Here is a 26,357-nt window from a genome sequence, read left to right on the forward strand (position 1 = left end):
CTGAAAACGTGGTTTGGGGGTTTAGTTACACTTTAAAACTGATGGGCTCCTTTTATGTTATTGTTTGAATTACAGACACAAAACCCTCAGAATTAAATTAAAAGGCCAATATTAACATAGGGATTCTCCCAGACAAAATGTGCTGAGATATATTCTTGTATTTTCTGTATTTCATTTCTTTCAACTTCATCAAGACGTACCCGTTGTTCCTGACAGGAGACAAAAGTCTGAAATCCTGGCGCCACTCCAAAGCCCAGCTGGTCTATGAACGGCGGCTCGTCCTGGGTGTGGATCTGAACTTTGATCCCTGCTTCAAACGACGTCTCGTCTGTTGACAAGAAGAGGTTAGGACATTTACAACAGGGATGATGATCTGTATGGACACATTGGTCTGCATGATCTACCCAGCAACAGTTGTTGTTAATCAAATGAAGAAAAGCTTTGCAGCAGTGGAACATCTTCAGCCATTGAGTAAAAAAACAAGCCGGAAAAAAAAAGAAAAATACCATGACAAATTATAAACCATCATTAATGTGTAGTCTTATTTGAGCTGGAAAGAAGCTCTCCAAGAGAGTAATTGCTTATTCATTTGTTACATCTATGGACATCCAGGGATGACAATCACAATTAACAATAGCTGGAATGAGGAGTGAAAGGATAAAGAAGATGGACTTCCTAAGTAGAGCGGTTGATGATGAAAACGTGCCCCACAGGAGTCTTATTTATGATTGGATGAATGGATAAATTAATAAATAAATGATGATGAGGATAAAAGGAAAATCAATACAGCTGACAGCTTCCTTGGATACAGCCCTCTGCTGTTTAGATTTTAAATGAAGCAGATGGGCCTCTTTGATACTGAGATCAGGGGAACATTAAAATGACATGGTGACTCAAACCTATACTTGCAAACATATTTCTATCATATTTGCAGAGACCTGGAACTGCTTATCATGGTGATGGCAGGCTGGATTCAAAAGATTTAGTTCCTTTGAGTGTTGGCTCAGGGATAAAGTAGGATGTCTGCTTCCTGCCGCCTTTCCTCCCCGCATGTCACTCTGTATCGTCCTCTAAGTGCCAGACTTTCTCCCTATTTTCAATTAAAGAGCTCAGGGATGCGGCTAGAATTCAACATGAGAGCTTCGACAAAGAGCGACAGACTTTAACTGTTACATATTGCTCTTCTGAGAATGGAAACAAAGCCATCTTCTGCTGCTGCCAAGACTAATGCTTAAAGGGCATGGAGCAGCAAAATATACATAAGTAGCGCGCAAGCTCCTGCAAGCAAAAGCGCACGTCAATCTTTAAGTCATGGCCATCTGTCATCCTTGTACAGTCGAATAATGAAATTTGGGTTGAACATTGGAACAAAAAATGAAAACCTTAAACGTAAGAAAGTCCAGCTGCCTCAAAGTTATTTCACTGCCTGTGCTTTGTTGTGAAATAATTTTAGGTATTCAACAATTACACAGAAAGTGTAGACAATTTAACCTGGAGACATAATGTACTGTTGCTATGGTTTTAACAAGAAAATCACAAGCTGATCAGTGAAAGACTACAGATATATATTTTATTAAACCACATCATCACACCCGCACGCCCACATTTTCTTGGATTTCTCTTTGGTTGCCACTGTGGCCTCACAGTATGAAGGGTTTGAAATTGACGCTCCCAGCTGTGTTGCATCTCTGAGGAGTTTGCATGTTGTCCCCGTGTCTGTCTGGGTTTCCTCTAAATGCTTCTGTTTCCTCTAACACTTCAAAGGCACATAAAAACTCTAAACTGTCTGTATGTGTGAAAGTAAGTCTCTACGTATAAGACTAACACTCTCATAAACTGGAGACCTGTCCTGGGAGCAACCTTCCTCTCACATAATGCATGCTCAGATATGCTCCAGCCCCATGCCACAGTGAAGGAGATAAGTGGGTATAAAAAATGAATGGCTGGAATACTCAGCTTCTTATTTAGAACCGGGGCCTCATTTATCAACCGTGCATACTTTTTGTGCTTAAACAATGCATGCCCCTATTTCTACGCACAGAATCTGATTCATTATTTTCTTCTTCTTGTGCTTAAGAATATGTATGCATTCAGAACCACTTCTGACCAGGAAAACCAACAAACCCTTAGTGGTACACACAAATTAAAGACACTCAAACCTAAACTCAACCATGTCATAATGGATGGGTTGTAAACAATCGTTCCTAAAGACATTTCTATTTAAAAAAAAAAGTAATCTCTTCTTCCAGAGGGAAATTATGTCTTTAATAGCTCTATTTTCTCTAGTACTTTATCACTGATCACCTCCGAAATTATATAAGATAGAGGATCTGTTAATGACATTCATACGTAAAAAAACGTAATCGGTAATACATTTTGGTACGCAAATTATGAGCAAATTTGTAATCTATGACCTACACTGAAGTATTACTCTGTCCAATGTCCTTTGTCAATCAGCGGTCCCGAAACTGTATGTTTATTCATTTATCTTTGGACACCCACTTGTAGAGGTGTCAAATAAGACAGTTTGGTTTTGCCTACTTAATGCTTTAGCAACGTCATGAGAGGTTATTAACAACCTCAACGAACTGAGTAGCCACATCCCTCGCGGTCTCACTGCATTTGCTCGTAATAAGCGCTTATAACCACTTAGTGTGTAAATAGAACACTATGAAGCTAAACCAACACTAGCAATACCCATTAAATGAGACTTATGTTTAAAAAAATACTTTCTTGTTTGCTACTTTTGACCACAACAAGTAACTCTACATGAAAGACTTTCAGAAGGGAAGTATTGACCATATTTGGCATTCTTTCTGTATGCAAATGAACCTGCACATGAACCAACAGTACATTATGTCTCCATGGTTGGTCACTGTGTAATGTTGTGCTTGTACATATTTGATGGATACCAATTTTCTTGTACTTAGAGACAGTTCCAACGAACATATTCAGAACGTGCATGCTATGATAAATGAGGCCCCAGGTGTTCGAACTAGCCCATTATGTATTGCACGGCATCGAGCCAGATAAAACAAACAGGTACTAAATTTTGATATAATTAAACTAATCGATAGCCAATCTGTATTATTTTGACATTAATGACAAAACCTGCAATCCCCTTCAAAAAAAAATTGTGACAATAACATAAACAATCATGATAGATTTCAGATAATATAGAAAAATAAAAAAACAAAGTGAATAAAGTATATGACTGTGTGTGTACTGTGTAATTACTGCATCCTTAGGTTTCTACTACACCCTCACTTGTAAAAGACTTTAATCATTTAATAATCTTAAATACAGAGCATAATATATTAATATCTTTAAATCATTTAAGCTTGGAGTAGATGCAACGTTATATTTAAATATTGCAGTCATAGCATTGTGCTTCATGTTTAATGATGATCATGTGCAGAGTGTTACTGTGACCACACTGAGCTGTCTCTTTACATTCAGTGCCCAGTGCATATAAAATATTGATCCAAACGAAGAGCAGCATATGCAGCTGCATTAAAATCAAAGTGTAAGGGCCCCCAAGGAGACTTAACTGTGTTGATGAAGGGTCAACCCTGAATGGAAGAGGCTGTAGCCGCCATTGATTTTATATCTGGCAAATGGTTGTGCTCTTGTTTGATTCATGTGGACCTGAAGCTGAATGAAAAGTGATACAATTGTATTACAATGAAATTGAAATGAAATCTTCTGATCAATATCCATCTGTCTTTATACACATTAGTGGATAACATCCCGCATTTCAAATTATCAGGGCGTGCATTGTTCAGGATCATCCCTCCTAATTAATGAAAGTGAAGAGAATATTTAAGAGAATTTAATATTTCAGGTGCATTCTGAGCATACATTTGCTACAGATAAAACAAATCTTAAACCTATTTGGTCTATAATTACAGTAGAAGTGCTTGCAATGAGTGTAATACAGCCTAGTCAGGCCTTTGTCTCAGGGATTAAAGTGGAATAGTTTTTTTTCCCCCTGAGATTTCTCAGAGCACCACCACTGAAAAATAACCGGCTACTTTGGTGTTTAATTGATTTAAAAAAATCCTCTTTTTTAACTCTTTTTAAGTCCTTGCTTAAGGGCAAACATAAACACCTATCTTGTGGTTCTAACTTCAGAAGCTGGAAATGGGATGTTTCATGTGATGTAACAACCAGGTAAACTTACCAGTCTCTCCCCATACAGGCAAGTATTCATCCTGCTGGATATCCAACATCAGTTCCAGGCCGTTGCCCATCCCACCCTTCATCGTCAGCAAGAGGGGTCGTCCATCTTGGCCTGAATTAAAGGTGTAGCACTTCCCATAGCGTGTGAATATCTGAAATACACACAGAGACAAATGCAGGGTTTTAGTGATACATGATCACAACTAGATGACAGGAGAGAAAGGCATCATTTAGGCTGCATCTCAGTTTGCAGCTAAGTGTTAAACTGGAGATAAATGTAGTGCAGAGCAGGGGACAGAGGCAGCTAAAAAGCACCTACAGTAACCTGTTCTTGTTAAGCTGTCAGCTGCAGACCTCAGAGGTCTTAGTGCTGAGATGCTGTTGACAAACGGAGCCCTCACCCCTCTCAGTGCTGCATGGTACAGTATGTGCTTGAGTGAATATGACATGACTTTTATATCAGAGTGGGATATCCTTACACACAACGACTGCTGGCATCAAAGTAAATCTAGCAAAAAGTGATTGAAGTTCTTCTGAGAACTCCACATACAGACTGTTAACAATTAAGGGAATGCAAAGATTTCTGTTTTTAAACAAAAATCTAGGGCTGCCACTTATAATTATTTAATGACTGGTCAATCTGACAATTATTATTATTATTATTATTATTAAGATTAAGTCTTGTCAAATACTATATATATATGTATACCTGCCCTCAGAATACATGCCTGGAGAGTGTTCTGTCTCATTAATGGATTAGGCATATACTGCACAGTGGTACTGGAGAGCTACTAAAAAGTGCAGCAGAAAACTGTGATCTATTGGCAAAGACATGATTGCCAGTGAACTAATGGATGTGTAATCGAATCCTAGACATTAGGAATTGGAAAGCCATGGCCAGGATCCAAAATAAATCATTTCCTTTAGTTTGTTGTCAAGCAACATGATTGGGAGCCCTGTATCAAAGCATCCTAGCTCACAAATAACTTATTATTAACCTTCAACATTTTGACATTCACATGAGGAAATGGTAAAAGGAAGTAGAGGAGGAGTTCGTAGAGAAGAAATGACAATAGCAGCTGAAAAGTAATAACTGAAATATTGTAAGTCTCCTCCTATTCTTCCTCCACTCTCTGTCTAAATGTTGTACACACAACGATAAGGCTTCATTGTGAGATAGCGGTACAAAGAACTTCATCAAAACACAGATAGCTTGCACAAAAGGCTTCTTTTTTTTTTTTTTTTTTAGCTGAGACTGCCTAAAAATGTTGCTTTACTGTATTTCTTGTGAATGCATTGTGAGGACCTTGGGAACACATAGGGAGGTGTTGATGGTGACTTATGAGTCAGACATTAGCACTTCATGACAAATTACTCAAATGTCACAAACACCAGATGCACGGAGCAAAAAAAAATAAATCACAGCCGTGTCTCACAAAGGAAAAGTTAGCATAATGTGAATCCTGTTCAGTGAAGTGTGCAGGAAAAAATGGAGTTGGAATCATGATGATTTGCCTCCCAGGGGAGCTTTTAAGACACAAAGTGGTGAAATGTAATAAAAGGCTTTCTGATATTTGGACACAATATGAGATCGAGATGTGACCTTTTCAGTAGGTAAGTGGCAAAACCGGGTAAAAAACTGTCTGCAACACCCGCCTATGTGCAGTGACTCCAGAGGAGGATACAAACATCAATAAAAATGCCCCTGAATCCATCTTAGCCCTGGAGTCATCTCTGACCATAATCAGATCTCTTTGGAATATAAGACATCTTACAATATCAAGGCACCACTTGCATCAGCTGCACAAAATATCTGATGATAAGAATGTGCAAAACCTGCAGAGAAAAAACGTCTCTGAGACTAGATAGATTTTTCCCCATGGGATCCTGCAACAGCCAAACAAGCCACATGTTACTTAAAAATCTTAATCCAACCAATTTGTTAAGACAATTTCTTTCCATTGTTCTAGCCGTTTACAATGACCACAGGAGACAACATTCAGAGCCTCTTTGCTGCTCACACTGAAAACAGAAAAGCATTTGGCAGACACGCATCAAGAAAATAGTGATAAGATTGTAAGTGATTGTGTGGAAGTGTGCGTTCTCAGCAAGTGCCCGAGCATGCACACACATTTGTACGAGAATATGAATGAGCATGCTCCCATGGAGTGTGTATAGGCTACAGTGTACAGCCACCCCTTGCTTGCCATCTGTGTCTATGTGTTGATAATGTGGTGATTGACTACAGGGAGGCCTGTAGTCAGAGTTGCTGTGGTAACCAGGATATTGTGCTGGCTGCTTTATGTGAAGAGCAGCGGCGGTGGGTGCCGGTGGTGACCTTGGGGAGTCAGGATCTTCTTTGTGTTTACACTCAGTCGCTCAACATGTTTCTTTATGAGGGGATACATTTTTGGTTCTCATACTGCTCCACACAGAGCCTACATTGCATTTAAAATGAGAACCACTGTATCTTCTGAACTTGTAAACACAGGAATTAAATATTTAAACCAATGCCACCTATGGAGAAAAACACTGAGAGAGACATCACCCTCTCTCGTTCTCGCAGGGTGTAGAAATGTCACCGGCTCTTCGATAAATAATTCACAGAGAGACAGCCTGAGACTGTTGAGGTGGCCCTCGGCTATCCTTCACATGACAATGTGACAAGGATGCACAAGCTGTTCCCTAAAGTTGCCAGGGAACCACTTTCCTTCTCCATTGATTTCAAAATCAGCACTGAGCACGAAGGTGCAATGTGTTGTGACAGCTACAAACAGAGACACCTAAGAAAGATTGTCTGGGTTGTACTTGGCACTGAATCAACTAAGCTAAAAATAGGATTTGCTTATGTTCTCACTGTGTTATATATAATTAATAGATAATGAAGTGTAGCACTTTACTGTTCTGGAGTATCCACTTTCTGTCAGTGTACGTCATCCATATGGGAAGGGAGCGTTCACATCTTACACTATAATACATTCCAATACAACAACCACAAACCAAAACTATAGCACAGATTTGAACGTCTATATAATAGGAGGTTATTCTGTCCACCTGTTACTACACTTTCTGACTAGAGTAGGTGTGAGTTGAATATTTAGGTAGAGAGAGCTGAAAGCTTACTGTGAGTTTCTCAGTCAAAAAGAGTCAAACGAGTCACACTTGTTAAATAAAATGGGCATGGTTGCACTGCTTTATGGACTTACAATGATGATGCTGTTGGTAGATATAATAGTATTAGTGGAATTTTCCCTTTAATATTGTAAAACATTTTTATGTGCAATGTGAAAGCGGTCACCTGTGGCGATGAACCCACAAAGAATCAATATATTGATTAGTATATATAGTTCTCAGTTCTACAGAGTTATTTTTAGTGTCTTTGGGCTCATTGTTTTGGTTTTACGGCCTTCAACTTTACGGTTATAGTTCACTCTCACCGCTCTCGTCAGCATCGTTTTCGGACAGAGCAGGCAGCTGTTTTCAGTAAAAAAAACTCTGATAAACCCACTGCACACTACCTGTCCAGCACCAAACTGCCAACTTCATAAGGTGATAATATGTAAATGTTGCGTTTGCAGCTTGTAGTGCTGCCCCCAAGTGGACAAAACATCAATTCATGCAGGTTTAAGCAACTTTGCAAATTCTCAAGTCTAGAGGAAGCTACCAACACCACATGTTCACGTTACTGTTTAAAACGGTTGAAACTTCTCAGATTACACCTTATTGCAGCCATTCTGTAAACATTAAAGGGACACCTTTTGTTGAAACAGGGCTTATCACGGTCTTCCCTGGCTGTCGATAGGTGGACCAATGCATTTTTTGTCTTAGTGCAAGTAATTAGGTTGTTGTTGTTGTTTTTTTTGTTGGCTCACTGTTACTCACAACATGCTAACCGGCAACATAGGATTCCATTCACTACGCTAAGCTAACTAGCGGTGGCGCTGCCGGTGTTGCACCGGACTAAAACAATGCATGCACAAAAAATGCGTTGGCCCACCTATCTACAGCAGGGGGAGACCGTGATAAGCCCTATTTCAACAAACGGTGGTTTAAATCCCTTTAAACATACTGCAGCTTTGAGTGTCAAGGCTAACTCAAAACTTTTTCTCTTATCATTTCATCCCCAAATCTACAAAGAAAAGCATCACTGATTGTCCAGAAGGGGAATATAGAGTATAAAAACACCTTCAGTTAGACTTTCCTGTAAGATTTAAGAGCGGGAAGCTGTCAATCAATAGGGTGCACGGGGGGGACTGAGGCTGATTGCATGTCTCGGATGGATTTTGTAACTGAAATCAATGTTTGAGTGACGAGAGGCCTGCATGAGCAGAATTAAGCATGTATGTTGTTAAAGAACAAATAAAGAAGGATGGAGCAGCTGCATGGAGGGAAGGATGGGTTGATGATGCCAGAGGAACAAAATTATAGAGTTTCAAAAGAGACCTAGCAACATGGGGTCTTCCTGCACAAACGTCAATACATCCTAAAACCTATTGTAAGCAGACAGGCTCGCCTTCCTCGGTCACACCTCACATCTCAAGTGGGACTGATTCTATCGGTCTGACTCATGCCGACAGTTCGCGGTGGCCGCCCTGGAGCCAAGCAGGGCATCATCGATTATCCATGCACAAGCACATATCCCCAAAACTCAGAGCTCGGCATTATGTTTATCTCTGAAATAGGTTGCTGTTTCTTGATCATCCTTGTACAGCATGACTCGTTCCTAAAGATGTTGGTAGGAAGACGTGTGTTTGACTGTGATAACTTGTTTTGCGGTTCCCGATGTATTATACATTTGTGAATATAGAAGAAAAGCATCTGCTTGATGGATTAATTTGGAGATATGGTTTGATGACACAGAGACTAAAGGCTGCCACCGAGGCAAGTAGTTTCAAATTATAAATTTCTCTCAAAACATGAAATAACCCTCAGTCATCAAGCCTGCTGCAAACAGCAAAAACTGATTCCCCAACATCAAACTGTGTATCAAACACTAGAAGAAAACCTACTTTAACTGAAAACAAATTTGCGTAATGAGGTGGGAAAGAGAGAGGAACGCTGGCTTTCACATTGTTCACGCGATGATGGAGTGTAGAGGCCAGCACTAACTGTTTTCCATCACAGTGTTGGGGAGAGTTGTAAAGCCTTGCTAAATGAATCAAAAGTCTTCATTAGGGGCATATTGGTCTCTTGCGAGCATAGGCTTATACACACATTGATCCAGCAGTGATGGACGACAGGAGAGGGACCCGTTCAGACCATATGGTGAATGCAGAATACTGCATCTCCAATGAAATTATGCAACTTTTGATATTGTTTGTTTTGGAATTAACAATTTTAACTTTACAGAAGGTTTATGTCTGTGGGGTGAGACAGTGAGACAAGAACAGATGCTTATGAAAAATAAAATAAAATGCCATCCTAATCACTTGTATAGAAATGCAGTTAATCAGTCAATTAAGGAGAACAGGAATACTGCAGCAATATTATAAAGATATATTGTGAGCTGAAATCCAGTTATGTAAGATACATCTCTGTACTCAATATGAAGTGCAACACAGCATAATATTATTAATTATAGGGGCATTTATATGGCGCGTGCTAAAGAGGTAAAAACAGAGAGTTAGCCCAATTGAACTATTGAGGAGCATTGCCAAGCAACAGTGGATAGGAATGCGCATTGTGTACACGGCCTGGTGACTTCGTGTGTTCAAAGCAAATTTATTACGTAGCCAGTTGATTTCTATCCGTGCAACACATACAAAATACTGACAGGCATTTACTAACAGTTCACCTCCTGACTCATAGCAGAGACTGAAAAAGAGGCATCAACCTGTGGGGGGGGGCGACAACAAAGAATTGAACTTTGGCGAACTCACGGTGCTGAAATCACGCGGCCCGCAGAGCTCTCCCTGGTAGCGACAGTACAACAGCATCTCCTCCAGCTGGTGCCCCAGCCGGTCCAGCAGCTGCCTCATGGACGGCTGGGACTCCAGCGGAGGAGGAAGAAAGTGGTTGAAGTCCAAAATCCGAGACAGCGGGGACCAGGGCGGCTCGCCCCCCGCGCCCCCTCCACCATCTCCCAGATGTGTGAGCGCCTCTCTCGCAGCGGGGGAGACCTGCCAGTTCCTCCCAAAGAGTCCCAGCCACCTCCCCGCGCTGAATATGTCCGTCTTCTTCATGCGCCGCGGCAGCAGGAGGTTCTGGTTACAGATGGTGACGGCGGGGAAAACGAGCCGCTTGGCGTACACCATGTGCGTCTTGCTGTACACGGGCGAGGAGAGCAGGTACCGCACTCTGTTTGAGGACCAGGTGAAGAGCAGAGCCACGGCTGCCAGGAAAGCCAGCAGCCACGCAACTCTCCGGGGGTAGGAGCCGCTGAGGAAGATGTGCCTCAAGCCATGCAAGGTGGTCTGTTTCAAGAAGAGCTTCCCGGCTTCGGTGAAGGAGCCCGGTCTCGGTTTCGATCCGGATGAGTCGCACTGACACATTTTGGAGGAAGGCTTGTGCGTGCTTTCAACATCGGTCCCGCTGTGGGCACAGTGCGCCTAAACTCGCCTCTGCGCTCTCAGATGGCTGCTGTTTGTCAGAGACTTTGGAGAGACAGAGAGAGAGAGAGAGAGAGAGAGAGAGAGAGAGAGAGAGAGAGAGAGAGAGAGAGAGAGAGAGAGAGAGAGAGAGAGAGAGAGAGAGAGAAGCGCACGGAGCTCTGCTCGGTCCTCCAAGCAGCAGCTTGTGCGCCTGGCTTGTGGCGGTGATGGGGGAGTATTTTGTCAGTCGCACAGCGCTCCCCGAGCTTGTTCGGGGGGTGGGGGTTGGGAGGGAGGGGGGTTAGTAGTTGATTTAGTACTGTGCAGCAACAGGAGTCCTGGGGATTATTTCATTCAAATTAGCCTACAAGCAGTCAGTCTCTGAAAATCTAAAGAAATTCTCCAGAGACAATGGATTTAGTTAAAAAAAATCTGCCTGTAAAAAACAACGAGAAGGACACTACCCAGCCTTTGTTGAACTGCTTGAGTGATCTCAGAATATGGTTGGATCAGAATTTTCTCTGTCTCAATGATAATAAGACTGAAATTGTTGTCGTGCTGTACATTTTAGTGCCTGTGTAGTTTGCTCTTGGTACTTCAGGTTCCCATATTCGTCCTTTTACCAAGAATCTGGGTGTGAGTTTTGACAGTGCTTTTAAATTTGGCAAACCGATCAGTTCTGTTGTTAAAACCAGCTTCTTCCAGCTGAGACGTTTGGCTAAGGTCACGCCCTACGCAAAGACTTTGATAGAGTCATACATGCATTTGTTACATCTCGTTTAGACTACTGTAACTCTTTGTATTACGGATTGGATCAGTCATCCCTTCGTCGGTTACGAACGCAGCAGCTCGACTTTTAACAGGGACTAAAAAGCGCGACCACATTACACCGGTTTTGGCCATGCTCCACTGGCTTCCTGTCTGTTTCAGGATTGAATTTAAAAATGTATTAATTGTTCTTAAATGGGTTGTCGCCTTCGAATTTATCGGAGCTCTTACATGTCCACACACCAATCAGATGCTCCTCGATGTGCCCAGATCCAGGTTAAGAACCAAAGGTGACCGAGCCTTTTCAGTGGCTGCTCCAAACCTCTGGAATAGTCTACCTATTCATATAAGAACAGCTCGGACCATTGAAACGTTTAAGTCCTATTTTGCGTTTCTTATCCAAACAACGTCAAACTTGGCACTGCACTTACTCATGCCTATAACAAGACACCTGTCAGGTTTGAAATCCATTGGACTAACGGTTCGAGAGATATGCGCTTAATACCCACACCCACACGCCACGTGGGTGTTCCTGCAATTTATAGATAGATTATCTCTTTGATTTTTTGGGGCATAGGACTGGGGGGAAAAGGGGACTGAGTACCCAGGGCCCTCATGTGGCCCTCTAGCAAAAAGATGCAAGAATGAATAGCTGTGGATGCGTGGAGGGGCCCATAGAAAGGCCCAGAATTTTGCCCCTGCATGCGCACACACACACACACACACACACACACACGTCTTTTTGCAACTTTCTCTCTCTCTCTCATCCTCACTGCTGTTTGCTGAATGAAATCATTGGCTTCAGTAGCTACAGAACATTTGTCTTCCTTTTCAAGCCCGTCATACGCACACACACACACACACACACACACACACACACACACACACACACACACACACACACACACACACACGGTTATCCCTCCTGGCACAGAATTTGTATTCTTCCTCAAAATTGAACACTGCATCATAGAGGGCAATGCTGTAGAGACAGGAGTCTATTTCATTACTGTTCCACCAGTTGAATTTTAAATATTACAGTGCAGAAAGAAACGATCACTGGGTGCTTAACATTTTGGTGACTCTCAGGTTTCAGTACACTAGATGACATTCCCGACTGTCAGTTTTCTGTGATGTGTTTAAGTGAAAGCTGTGAAATGTTAGTGAGAAAACAAAAAGGTCAAGATGCTTCTGGTAAATTATGCAAATCACGTTGTACGTCTTTAAAGCATCTCCCGAAGTCCCTAAGAGCCTAACTTAGATTTAATGTTTTTTTTTTTACCCTGACCCTGTTTGATTGTGATGAGGGAAGACCGTTTCAGCCAGGCGACACAGGCTTGACCGCATCATTGACCAAGCGTATTGCGAACCCCATCTCTCTGTCTCTCTCTCTCTCTCTCTGGGGGTGGGGGGGGCACAGTGTTCCAATCCAGAGTAAAAGCTGGACAACATGCAGACCTGATTCTCACTCTCTGTCCCTAATTTTGGGCATTGAGTGTATGTGTGTGTGTGTGTGTAGTTTACTGTGTAACTGAAGGAAAAGAGGTGAGAAGGAAAATATGTAAATGAGAGGAGTAAGAGAGCATGAATCCATTTTTCTCCCACCTAAAGAAGAAATCTGGTTTCTAGCACTTGGGCAATTGCTGAGATCTGAGCAACCTGATCTCACAGAATTCCATGAAATGAACACGGCCCCTTAGGAAAAGGTTGTGGGTGGGCTTACGTTTCCATGACACGTGGGACAACAACAGGATGGTTGGGTTTAGGAAAAGAAGAATGGGATGGTTAGGTTTAGTAAAAGAACGGGATGGTTAGGTTTAGCAAAAGAAGAAAGTGACGGTTGGGTTTAGGAAACGTGACACGCGGGACACGATCCCCGGTCTCCTGGGTGAAAGTCCTGTGTTGTTTGACCCATCCACCACCCCAGCCAACCTCCCTATGTGGATTTTTGGGCTTTTATTCTAATCGCTACTTTAGTCGCTCTTAATGCTACGTCATCTTCTCATTGACTTTAAATTGGCATTGTTTTCCGTGGTGGCTACATAGAATTTTCACACATTCCGTGCCACCACCACGGAATGAGCTGTTAACAGTTGGTGATCATTTCACCGAATTCCGTGAGACCAGGCTGATCTGAGACTGGGAACATGGTGACTACTAAAAAGTCAGAGAGAGAAACACCAGCAGTCAGACCATCAGAGTCAGACAGGTTGTAAAAAAGCAAACAATGTAGCCAGATTATCTGAACCACTTTATTTTTTAGGTAAAACCATAGACTGTATAATATTAATGGACAGAGCATGTGTGACGTCACCCATTGGTTTGTGGAGATCTGCTATGAGTCGTCGAGTTTGCCGTTACGGGCGCAGCCTAGAGCCCTGCAAGCCCGTCGGGGCCCGATGGGGCCCAACAGGCTAAGCCCATTCGGGCCGGGCTCGGGTCGGACTCTGGCTTATTTTAGCTTCTCTCCTCATTGTGCCCATCTTAGTAGCGTGTGACGTGTGTGTGTGTTTGCGTGTGTAGCAGAGACAGCGCGCATCAGAGAGCGAGCGTCAGAGAGAGAGAGCTTATCAAAGAGCGTGCGCGTCAGAGAGAGCTTAAAAGTGATTGATGTTGGTCTAGGGTCAGGAAAAAATTGCAGGTGTTGTCGGGCTGGGGTCGGGTAGGGCTTGAACACCAAGGGCCAGGGCCGGGTTAGGGCCGGAGTTTTTGGCCTGTGCAGGGCTCTAGCGCAGCCATCCTAGTTGCGGATGTAATGATTTAAGATGAGAGGTAGGAGCCCTTATACTCTACGTTACGTTACACACTTTCACTGGCAATCACATCATAGCCACGCCCTAAAACACCCCCTGCTTTATCACCGATTTTAAAATCAATGAGACCATTATTCAATAAATGAACATCATTCTGTGTTGCAGAAGACTTAAAACTAGCGATTGAGACCATAAACTCCTTATGAAAATGTTTACTGAGGTAATAAATCAAGTGAGGAGTGGGTCACTTTCTCAGACTTCTACAGAAACTGACCTCCTTTTGCAACTGCACGTGTCGCCTCCTGCTGGAATTCAGATAGAATGCAGGTTTAAGGCACTTCCACATTTGCAGCACTTTGCCGAACCGGATGCTTTGTCCATTAATATTATACAGTTTTTGTGTAAAACAGAAACTGAAAACACACAAAATGTAAGAATCCCTCATTAAGCCCAACTGCAATGGTTTGCAGTCGCGAGTCAGGAGTCAATGGTACAAACAGGTATACAGAATAAACTTTGTGAGTGTATCGTGTCATTAGTGACCAAGCTAACGAGACAATAAGCAATAACGGTCAGGAGTGTTATATTTTCCCTCTTCAATAACTTTTTATTGAATAAAATGGTTTACAGTTTTTGATAAAATACCAGGGGGAGTAAACAGTACAGTAGAGGGGAAACTAGAAAATGCATTTTCTGCAGAAAATGCTTGTGAATGCTGAAAACCTAAATTGCTCAAGCTAAACTGGCTGGCTTGAATGCGTAAGTAGAAGACTGTCATTCAGTCAGTCAGTCAGCTTGGAGAGATAGAATCTCAGAGAATGATTGGCGGCACACTGCTGGTTTCCGTGCTTCCCAGTTGGAAACTGTGAACTGTATTCATGAAATCTCTTCACTCTGAGCATCCCAAGACTTTGCCGAAGCTGTAAACATGTTTTTGTGTGGATAAAGTTAAAAAAGACTCTAATATCAGTTTTAAAAAACATTTTGTGCTCAAGACTGGATAAAGCGAAATAACATTGCCGTGGATGATAAGGAGAAGAGGGCATCTTGTTGCTTTGAGGCAGATGATGTAATCAAAAATATTGCTTAAATGAGTACATTGTCTGAAAAAAGACGCATACATTGTGTATGAAAAGTAAATATTGTGGGCATGAGAGCAAGTTATAGAGGTTTTAAGACGATTTTCCAAGGCTTCCCACTTTAGTGGTCATCATCCACTCTAAGTCATGCAATACTCACTCCATTAGAAGCACAGAAAAAGCCTGAATGAGACACCAAACTTAAACAGAAAGAACTCTCTACGTCACCGAGCTTTTAGAACTACTTTCTGGTGGGACACCTTTACTGTGTGTCAAATGGTTTGTGCTATTTTAATTCATTTTTTTCTTTGGGAATTTGCACCACAAAGCATAATATGAACTGACATAATCAGGGCCTTAAGGTGGGTCCTGCTGTATTACCTGATCTTCAGCATACCTGGGACCAAGGATGTTGGACTGTGGGTGGAAATGGGACTATTTAGGGCCCTTATGAGAGGAGGGCCCAAAAAGATACTGTACTAGTATGAATGTGGATGTGCTAACTTCCGGTATGGCACTGTGGGGGTGAGGCACGCAGTACGGAGCTCCCAGTTAACTTTTGAAATTATACTGTTTTAACATCGCCCTGGGTTTCAATTTGTGTTTTGAGGAATCATACATTTGCGAGATAACTATACTACACTTTGTGTCACGGCTGGAATGAGTGGCAAACCGAAATCCTCGCAGCAAACACTGTCAACACGACAGGCTAGTCTTGCTAGCAAACTTTCAGCTATGGCGGAGGACAGGGCTGGCGGCAAGATGGAAGATGTTGTATCCATGCCTCAACTGGTATCTGAACTAGCTAAGCAGAGATCTGTTCTAACGGAAGATATATCCACGTTGATTCAAGGGTCGCTAAAACCACTCCAGACCGCTGTGGAGGCTATACGAGATACCGTCAACTCGTTCCAAACCAGACTAGCATCAACGGAGGCTATAGCTGGTGAGAACTTTGAGCACTTGAATACTGCTGAAGTAACGATAAACACGCTGAAAGTGGCAAATCAAGAATTGTTAGACCGGGTGGATGATCTCGAGAACAGATCACGCAGGTCGAATCTGCGAATTGTGAATATTCCGGAGGGCAGTGAGAACGGCAAGGATCCAGTCAAATTCATGGAAAAGCTACTTATGGACTGTCTGGGGTCGAGTGTCTTCGCGGAGCCACCTGAATTGGAGAGAGCACATAGATCCTTGGCTTCTAGACCAGCGCACGGGAAGCCTGCTAGAGCATTTGTGGTGTGCTTTCGGAGTTTTCAACAAAAAGAAGCAGCGCTGCGCTGGGCAAGGAGCCATGAGGTTAAGTTCCATGATGTGAGCCTTCGGTTCTATCCTGACCTGAGTGCTACCCTGGCGAAAAAACGAAGGGCTTTCAACGGAATTAAACGAGCGTTGTATGAGAAGGGAGTGAAATTCCGCCTGGTGTATCCAGCCCGCCTGAACGTGATTTCGGGGGAAGAGATGCTCACCTTTGATTCACCGGACAAAGCACAGGAATTCTACAACAAGCGCATTCGGTCCTCTGAGTGAAGGGAGGTGATGGACTTAATACAAGCTTGGTGGAATTGATCTAGTCTGCTTGATAACTAGGTACTCCGCTCTTAATTGATAAAAGCACACTCGCCTTATTTAGCTTGTAAAATGTATGGCACTTTCATACTGATGTACATTGACATATGTTGGGACTCTTGTAGATAACATTGTGTTTAAAGGTTTAAAAAAATTTACAGTTCTACTATTGGGCGGCTAACTGCCAGAAAATACTTTATTGGTGTCAGTCTCCAGATATGGACTGGTGTGAATCTGAGAATAACTTGTGTCTGTCAAAATCACTCTTAGCTTTAGTAACTTCTAAAATCCCTTTGGCAATTTCAACACATACCTTAAATCCAACGGTCAGCAATACATTACGTATTTGGCTACAATTTAGAAAACATTTGGGTCTTCCTGATTTTTCCATTCAAGCCCCAATTTGCCATAATCATTTATTTTTACCAGCTAGAATAGATGCAACCTTTTTGGAGTGGAAAAGGCAAGGCCTTGTCAGATTTAAAGATTTTTATAAGGATGGTGTATTTGCAAGTTTCAAAGACATATGTAAAAAATTTGATCTCCCCTGCTCAAACCATTTTAGATATTTACAGATTCGTCACTTTATTCGTAGTAATTCGACGGCTTTTCCAAAGGTACCAGAGCCATCCGGTTTGGATGATATCTTGGAAGTGTCTTCTAAATTAAAGGGACTTATTTCCAGAATTTATAATATCATCACTTCCCATAGTGACAATACTCTGGATAAGATTAAAGCAAAGTGGGATGAAAGAAATAGAATGTGAGCGTAATGTATATACTTCAATCTTTGGAACAGTGCAGAGTGACCATGTAGGGCTTGCTAGATATAAGGATGTACTAGCCTTCGCAACTTTGATTGCCAGGCGGCAAATTCTTTTACATTGGAAATCCCCATATCCACCAAAAGTATCTGTATGGCTGACTGATCTTATGATGTATCTGAAATTGGAGAAGATAAAGTATGCACTTAGGGGGTCTGACGCCCTGTTTTATGATATATGGAACCCTTTAATAACGTATTTTGAAAAACTTAAGTCTCTTCCTGAGATTCCCTAATGACATGTAAAGCACTTTGACAGTTTGATGGCAGAGGCCTAATGAAGTCTGCATTATTATCTTATGTACTATTGGGATGGCTTTTTTATTTTATTTTATTTTATCACTGGATTTTGTGTAAATGTACAGTTGACTCACTATTATCTTTTGTTTGATTGGTGACATACTGAGATGCACAGAGGTTCTGATGAGGGTGGGTTTGAGGGAGGGAGACCACAGGGGTCTTTGTTTTGAAATGAAAAAAAGGAAAACGAATATATTTCATGTGAGACTGTAACTTGATTGTTCTGTACGAATAAAAAGAGTTAAAAAAAAAAAAAAGAAACTACTAGATGAGTTAGGTCTAACTAAAAGGATGTGTATAGCTCGACTGTAGGCACCTGTCACGTCAGCGTCTAAGGGCTGCTGCGCTGCGATGATACGAGCGAGGAGGGTGCTAAGATGAAGATTCCTCATCTGATGAAAATGACGGGTCACTGATCTCTCCCCGATCCAATTCTCCATCACTTTTACCACTGGATAGCACTTTTGGGTGGGGTTGGAGATTGAGAGAGAGATGTATTTTTGTTAAGTTGTCAGTTTTATGTTTGCAAAAAAAAAAAAAAAGTAGTTGCAAATGATTGTCTGCTGGAATACCAAATAAAAACATTTTGAACACAGTTCTCCATCAAAAAAAAAAAAAAAAAAAAAAAAAAAAAAAAGAATGTGGATGTGCTGTGGATGCGGGGAAGGGCCCATAGAGAATGCCTTTCTACAAGGCCCAGAATGTTGTGTTACACCCCTGCCTGGGAACAGGCAATATTTCTGCATAACATTCACATTAAACAGAGAGAGAAGTCATCAGCTCAATTTTGTCCTGGTGCCCACTGGCAGGTTAATCCAGCCATGTCTGGAGGTTTGTTTAAGCCGTGTCTGAACGTCTGGATGCTCGTGTTTTTTGTCCGGTCAGGCTTCTTATAAGCAATGGCGCAAATACGATTTTATTTTGTTATACTTTATTAGTTGTGTGTATTGGTGTTTGTGTGCAGCAACTACTGTATGTTTATATTGTGGTTATGTCAAATAAACTATGGTTAGGATTTGATGTAACGGGGGAATCTAGCGTTGGGTGAGTTGTTTTGATGAAGGAGCCCAGAGCAAGATATTTGGAGGCGATCCACATTCATTCTGATAAAAGACGTAAATAACGAAATCCTTGGTCATTCGCCAGTAGTGCAACTTGAGCTCTTCTCTCATGGGGTACAACAGCCCAAGGGTAGAGGCGGGAGACCTTGTTTGTAGGAGGGGACCCACAGAAGTGAATGAAGGGGTACATAAACTGAGTCTCAAATGTTACTACGTATCAACTCTAGAGGCCTAGTAACAACTAACACATCAGGTTATAACTATATACACAGAGTTAGGTCAAACCATACAGTTATTGCAGGTCTGTACTTCCTACTTTGGTGTAATTCCTAGGGATACTGGGCTGCGTTTTTGTCCAGTCTATACCTCCCCCACCCACAGACTACATGATAGTGCACATAGAGGGTACATGACAGGAGAGTCAAGAACTATTAGGAACAGATTACACGAGGCAACCACCAGCAGTTTAATCTCTCTCTCTCCATGTTTCTAGATATAGCCTTCTTACTCTTACTTTTCACTCTCATTCTCTCGCTGGCGTTATTCTGTAACTAGTCTCGCATTGCCAGACCTTCCTCCACAGTGTTGCGAAGGAGGGTCTGGCTAGTCCACACAGCATTCCGGGATGGGAGAAAAACTTCCTCTGGTTTATTGGCATTTCTTTAAACCAATCAAAATTGTCTTGGGCGGCGCTAAGCGTCGGACAGATTTTGCAGAATGGTGCCTCTGCAAAATAGCCCATAAAATGGGAAGGAACTTGTTTTGGTGGAACATGTGTACGTTCAAAAGTTGTATTAGTTGTGCAACAGAAAACTCAGATTCACCAGATATTCTAGCTAGCTGTCTGGATTTACCCTGCAGATATCAGGAGCAGTTAACCATAGTCCTCATAAATCCACCCGAGTTTAAAATGCCAACACAAAGAAAGCAGAAGGTGACAGACATCTGGCGGCACCTCAACAATCCTGGAAATAAAACGTCGTTGATATAGACTATACTGTAACACACATCATAACATCCCTCCTGTGGACAACCAAGTCTTCTACACGGGCGATTGCTCATGTTTTACAGAGTGAAGAGACAACATGAAGAGAGAACATTACAGACAAATAAAAAGAAAGTAAATAATTTTAAAACCGGAGACTTACTGAAGTTTAAGCCTTAACATTTGGACTGACAATTTATAATTTTATTTGGTGGGTGGTGCATCAGATTTTACTGGAGATGGATCCTGACACTTTTGGCATTTAACAGCATTTGTTCAGCCCTGTTTCCCCCAGCCAGCTCATCAAGAGAGAGACATATCGGAGGAGAGGCTCGTAGCAACAAACTAATCCGTCTGGGTGAAGGGATAATGATGTACTGGCTTGACAGAGAAACACAATCCTACAGCAACTGTAACAACAACAGAATAGCAAATGCAAACTGCCGTTAAAGAGTTTCACTAATGACCCCATTATGAAAGCAAACAGGAATATTTGTTAGGGGACCTTGGCCACTTAAATCTATTAATACCTAAGCATCTGAGATGTGAACGAATAACGTAAGGACCTCTTTCAAACTCCTCTTTCACTGATTCAATCAAGAGTGAATAAAGAGAAATAAAAAGATGTTTTCTTGATTAGTGCTGGGCAGAAAAATGCAGACTTTGGCTAAACGACTATTGATTTTTCAAAGATTTGATATTTCGATATTTTGTCAAAGAATAAAGATTGTAGGCATCCCAAGGCCGTTGCCTTAATGGAGAAATACACATACGGTATTACTATAATCATAGACAGCCCAATCTTCATTTCAGAGTGTGACTCTGTCTCCTGCAAAGTCATTTCAATGTTGATGTTATTAAGACAAATCCTTGAGCTGATGGGGACTTTGTGCAGGGTGAATTTATGGACACATTTTTGAGTTCAGACCTGTCAGCAGCACTACAATGAAACAAAAAGGGATGTGATTGCGAAAACATTCTCAGTCCACAAATGTTAGTATCTGTTTCAAACTGATGTCGTGAATTTCCATCGCAGGCTATTAAACACAGCAGAGTATTAGTTGCTTGATCGCTCAGAGCTAATGTGAATAAGAGTAATCAGTAGATGGCTGTTTTCTTGGGTGGATTTTTGCTTTGACAGTTTCTCTAAATGAGAAAAAGACTTCAATTTCAATCAGTGAAGCCAGTGAAGCAGTGAATGATTATAAACCAACTGAAGATGAATGAAAAGGCACAGACAAGCACAGAAATGTAATAGCTGCCACTTGTCGTCACATCTTATCAGTCTTTTTAACCTGCCAGCCAGGATTACACCTTTTGGCATGCAGTGTGTGTCATGCTCAGGGCATTTTTTTAAATCGTAATTATTCAAACTTGTGCTACAAATTTAAAGTTGATGCACATCACAAAACACTAGCAGGATAGTTCTGAATCTCTTTTATTATTACTGTTTTTTGTACGTAATTTTTTAATTTATTTCCTTTCCTATTTATTTGGGCTATCATAAAATTGACTTAAAGCTTTAGTGCGTAACTTTTTGATATTAATGAACGTCTGTTACATTCAAGCCATTGCCAGAGGAGTTGCTACAAAGCTAATTAAGACTATCAGCTCCACACAACTCTCTCCGTATTTCTCAGTGTGGCTATGTTCAGAAGATTGTGTCGTCTGGTGACTTTCCCGCGCAGAAAATTGAGTGGAGATAATTACCTCTTCTGAAATGTCCATCATGTTTTTTAATCCTCCGTGTTCTCCTTGGCTACTAGCAACTGCGTGGAGGAGGGGGGGGGGCGCAGTCACTGAAGGCTTGCATCATGTGGACGTGCCAACAGTTTTGTTGCCATTACTTAGAATTCCTCATGGGGGTGGCAGAAACTACACACTATAGCTTTAACTAATATGTTCTATATGCAGACACTGCAGATATGGGCTTTCTGCTGTGCATGTGCACACATGCACACCCACATATGCAAGAGGGTTACTTTGGGAATTTATTTTCTGCAGACATTGCAAATACATACTGTAGATAAAGTATATGTGCGTTTACATGTGTCAGTTACTATGGGTGCACTGGTGCAAGCACGTCTGCATTTGGATAAATCTGTAGATACTGATAAAATTGATTGGGTTGGAAGTTGGGGTTGGTCTGGGAAATGGAAACAATTTGCAGCTGAGGTTATAGCATTATGTAATAGTCCATCAATATGCTTACTCTATGTGGTCCTGTCTGTTCAATAATGCATCTACCTGTGGATATATGCTAAGCTATAATAGCATAAAAATGCGAGAGTGACATGAATACCCTCTCTGGTGTTTGTGAATGCTGAAGGCTAAACAAACACTGGGGTCCACATTGCTCTGTATGTCTGACTGCATGCACTGACGGCAGAGGTTTGTCTGCGAGAACTTTAGGCTGTCGAGGCACTCAGGAGTAAATCAAGCTAGCTGTCATTCTGGGTCCGGATCGGGCCGGGGACTTGTGTAGAGTCAAACTACATGACACAAGGTGAGCAACACCGCACAGCTCCCCTCTTGACCTCTCTCCTTAACACTACCTGTTAAATCTAATTGGGCTGTACAAACTCTACCTCTGTCATTAACTCCCTTCTCTCTGTTTACCCTCAATACTGGCAGTACACCCCCCCTACCTGTTTGCTAGGGCATTAACACAATGCACTTCCCAACCTTCTACCAATTCTCTGTTGTGTGTCTTAATATTTTAAGCCAACCCTGCTCACACACACCTTTGTTCCTACCTCTTTCCTCCCCTCTGTGAGTGATCTCCGTATTCTCTCTGCTTCTTTGGGTTGCTGCTGTTTCTTTTCTGTCTCCCGCTGGAAATGTTTGGCACCAAAGCATCCACAAGGGAGCAGGCAAAGAGAGAGGGAGGGAGGTGGCGAGAGGACAGAGCAAAGGAATTAAAGCAGGGTGGAGGCATTGGGGAGCAGCAGCGTTGAGGCTGCGGAGGCTGACAGAGGAGCAGGTGGTGATTTACAGAAACAATTTTAAGGATAATTGTGTACATGATCTGCTGTAAGGGGCAAGTGTCACAAAGGCCACCTTTGCAATAGCCTCTCAATCTTCTGGGCTAACAGGTTTGAATCAAATACTGCGTAGGGTAAGTGCCACTCTACTGTAAAAACAATGTGAGAAATGAGAGTCAGTGGAAGTAGATCAAGAGCTCACTGCAAGACTGTGAACACAGAGAGCTTCAGGCAGTGACACTGAAACGAAGCTGAATATTGTGTAACTGCACTCACAAACAGCATACAAAGTATTATAGTAAGAGCCACATTGTTTAACTCCTTGTTTTTTAAAATATAATAATTAGACGGCTCCGAACACAGTTGAAGTGTATGAATAAGTAGAACATGCTTAACTGCTGTAATAAACATTTCACAGCCTTATAATAATTAAATAGTACAATAAAACAATGATGTCTATTGGCAAATATAGAATCTGTTTCCGGTTCTGATTGGCAGAGTTATGCTAAAAACTATTGTGAAACATCCAAAACCTGTGAAACTGCTACATAAAGGGGCACCCCACCAGTTTTACACATGACGGCCAGTTTACTCATCATGAGGAAAACTATGCAGCGTGTAAAATACTATTTTGTTGCATTGGGGATGTAGTAACCAGTGTTTTCTGGTCTCCACTGCTTCGACTTTGACCATTCTTGTTTGTAATCTGTCTCTTGTGGGTCCCCCAACTTTATGGAAGAGCTACATTGCTGTACCAATTTAAAATATTGCTACACAATGAACTGATGTTCGGTTTGTTGCTATTGATGGTATAGTTGTTTGAGTATTATTATATTTTCATTGATTTAAGATAAGACGTTTGTAGGTTTTTTTAAATGAGATATTTAATTTCTTTTTAATACAAAATATTCATTTGTAAGACCTGATGCCTGAGATATAAGCGTAAGAAAGAAAGAAAGAAATTGACTACTAGTATGTTGTCAGAACACAAAAATGGTTAGATTTAACAACATAGAACATCAGTGCAAATGTATTGGACACGGCTCAGAGCTCAATATTGAAATTAGTGTGAGTCCTTTAAAGGCCTATGTTGACCCATTTTACAGTGACTGTACATTAGAGAAGCTATAGGGTGGTTTTAGGCACAGTGTGAAGCCTTTGAGCTGGCTTAAAACTAGCATGTAAAGTGCCGCCTTGGGAAACATTGCTGCATTGAAAACCCTTAAAAAATAAACTACAGTAATATTACTGTAGGGTGCATGGGCCAGCTTCAAAACAGATGTTTAAATACTTTTAATAGCTGGAACGTGGAATCCATTGGATACCAAGCTCATTAAACCTAACATCACTGGGCTTTGGACAGGAGGGTCTCAAAAGCCTCATGTTTTCATGCTGTGAAGTGGCAGCACCACCAAGTATGACACATCAATGCATTAATCTGAAAATGGATTCAGGAGTCTTATGTACTGTGGCTGGATGGGGCAGATTTATATTTACAGCCCATGGGGCAATACAAGTATCCCTGCCTGCACAGGGAAACACTGGATGACACAGCTAATTCATCTCGGCAGCATCATGACAGCTGGGCTGGAGAGAGTTTGGGAAAGGGGAAACGGTTCTGATGAATGACTTTCAGAGTACGGCTGCTAGCTATAGCAAACACTCTCTAAGTCCCCAACAGGCCTGATGCCTCCTATTTGCCACTCAGGGAGAAAGGAATGAAAGGCCCTTTGTGAAATAAATGGTCCCTTTCTGTCTGACATTTACAAATGAATCCTTCTTGTACAACTGTGGTTGTGGAAAAGGCTATTTTGGAAGGGTCCAAGAATGCATGCAATTACGCATTCAGGCTATATAACTCAAATAAATATAAAACATATAAAAAATAAAAACATATACAAATCATTTTTTTGTAAATATAATTATTTGCTTTCTCTACTGAGATGAGTAGATTTATATCAATCTCATACCTGTGCTTTAAATATGGAGCTGGAGTCAAGATGGTTTTAAGGGAAGTTCCTTGCTGGAGCTATTTCTTAGCAAACAACACGTGCAGTTAACTTGTTAATTACTGCGCTTAAGAGGTGCTCATAGGTATATTTTTTAAATTTGGGGAAAGCCAGGCTAGTCTTCATGCTTAGCCTTTCAGGTATCAGGGGTAATGGTCAGCCCTCTGGCGTCGCCATTTACACACATGTATGCCCTCCCATAAGCTGCATACACGCTTAAGTGTGCAAACAAGGACAAACAACAAAGTGTGCATACCTTCAAACCAACATCAAACCCAAATGGCAACTGCATGAACAAAGTTTCCCTCTCTTTCTGCAGACATATATTTCCTTTCATTCCCGTTTGTTTTAAAAGAAATAAATGCCTCGAGCAACACCTCCCCCCTCCCTGCAAGACAAGATGTATCATAAAAGTCGTACCCTTTCAAAACATATTGATTTGGCTTTTGATTTTTTATTCAGCATGAATAAGATCAACCACTTCTCAACCAGTGAGATCCACATGAGATTTCAAGTCACATCCTATTAATATCAGTCCCTACCCAGTTGAAGAGCAGTTTACAATCACAGGCCTATCAGCTGCTATTACCAGCATATTCTGACAGACGGAAAACATTTCTTTGATTTCTTGCCTGTAATTTACATATGTCTAAATTCAGTTTGTTCTCCTTGTCCAGAAACTTATTTTTCACAAAATACACTGGCAGCTTGTTAAACTGCTGGCAAGAGGTGAGTGTGTGCAAGTGCATGTGTGTGTAACATCTTACGTCAGGGGGATTTCAGACATGCCTTGAAAACAGGACTAATGAAGGTGGTCGATGGTAGTCCAACTGGCTGACAACTCGCTAGGAAAACCGACACACACACGCACGCACGCACACGCGCACACACAGAAGAGGATCAGACTGGCAGAAAGGATGAAACAGACAGTCCAAAGCCAGTTGCACGGTGGGTTGCACATAAATGGATCTTTCATTTTGATTTAATTTTGGTCTGCAGTATAATGGTCCTTGTGGAGATACATTTAACGAAAGCAATATGGTGGCTAATGTCTTATAGTGCATAGGGCTGTGACGGTATAGTTTTTTTCTTACCGCGGTGAAGAAGCAACGTATCACCGCGGTATGGCGGTTAACCGCAACCCCCTTAAGAGAGTAGCGTAAGTTAGTGCCTTAAGTGTGTGATGTCAGTGCTCGTGTGGTCGCGCAAGGAGAGCGAGCGGTAAAGGAGAGTAGTGTACGAGTGCAGCTGTGAGGAAAAGTGAGAGGAAAAAGAGATAACAAAGATGATGTAAAGTGAGTTAAACGTGAA

The 26,357-nt window shown here is 41.7% G+C and overlaps 1 protein-coding gene across 5 annotated transcripts in view; it reads right to left on the reverse strand.

Annotated features, from left to right (window-relative positions):
• Positions 1–26,357, reverse strand: part of asic1b (acid-sensing (proton-gated) ion channel 1b) — a 189,362-nt gene that overhangs the window by 18,960 nt on the left and 144,045 nt on the right. For 4 of the 5 annotated variants that reach the window (XM_028576117.1, XM_028576115.1, XM_028576116.1 and 1 more), the window contains 2 exons: positions 4,184–4,334; positions 201–328 (listed from right to left, as the gene is read on the reverse strand). In XM_028576117.1, the coding sequence (XP_028431918.1) occupies positions 201–328; positions 4,184–4,334 (279 nt within the window). Of the gene's footprint in view, positions 1–200; positions 329–4,183; positions 4,335–10,061; positions 10,802–26,357 lie in introns of those variants that run through there. The other variant, XM_028576114.1, reaches the window with a different exon arrangement.

The sequence above is a fragment of the Perca flavescens genome, chromosome 4 (assembly GCF_004354835.1).
Source record: "Perca flavescens isolate YP-PL-M2 chromosome 4, PFLA_1.0, whole genome shotgun sequence".
In the NCBI taxonomy this organism is placed as follows: domain Eukaryota; kingdom Metazoa; phylum Chordata; class Actinopteri; order Perciformes; family Percidae; genus Perca; species Perca flavescens.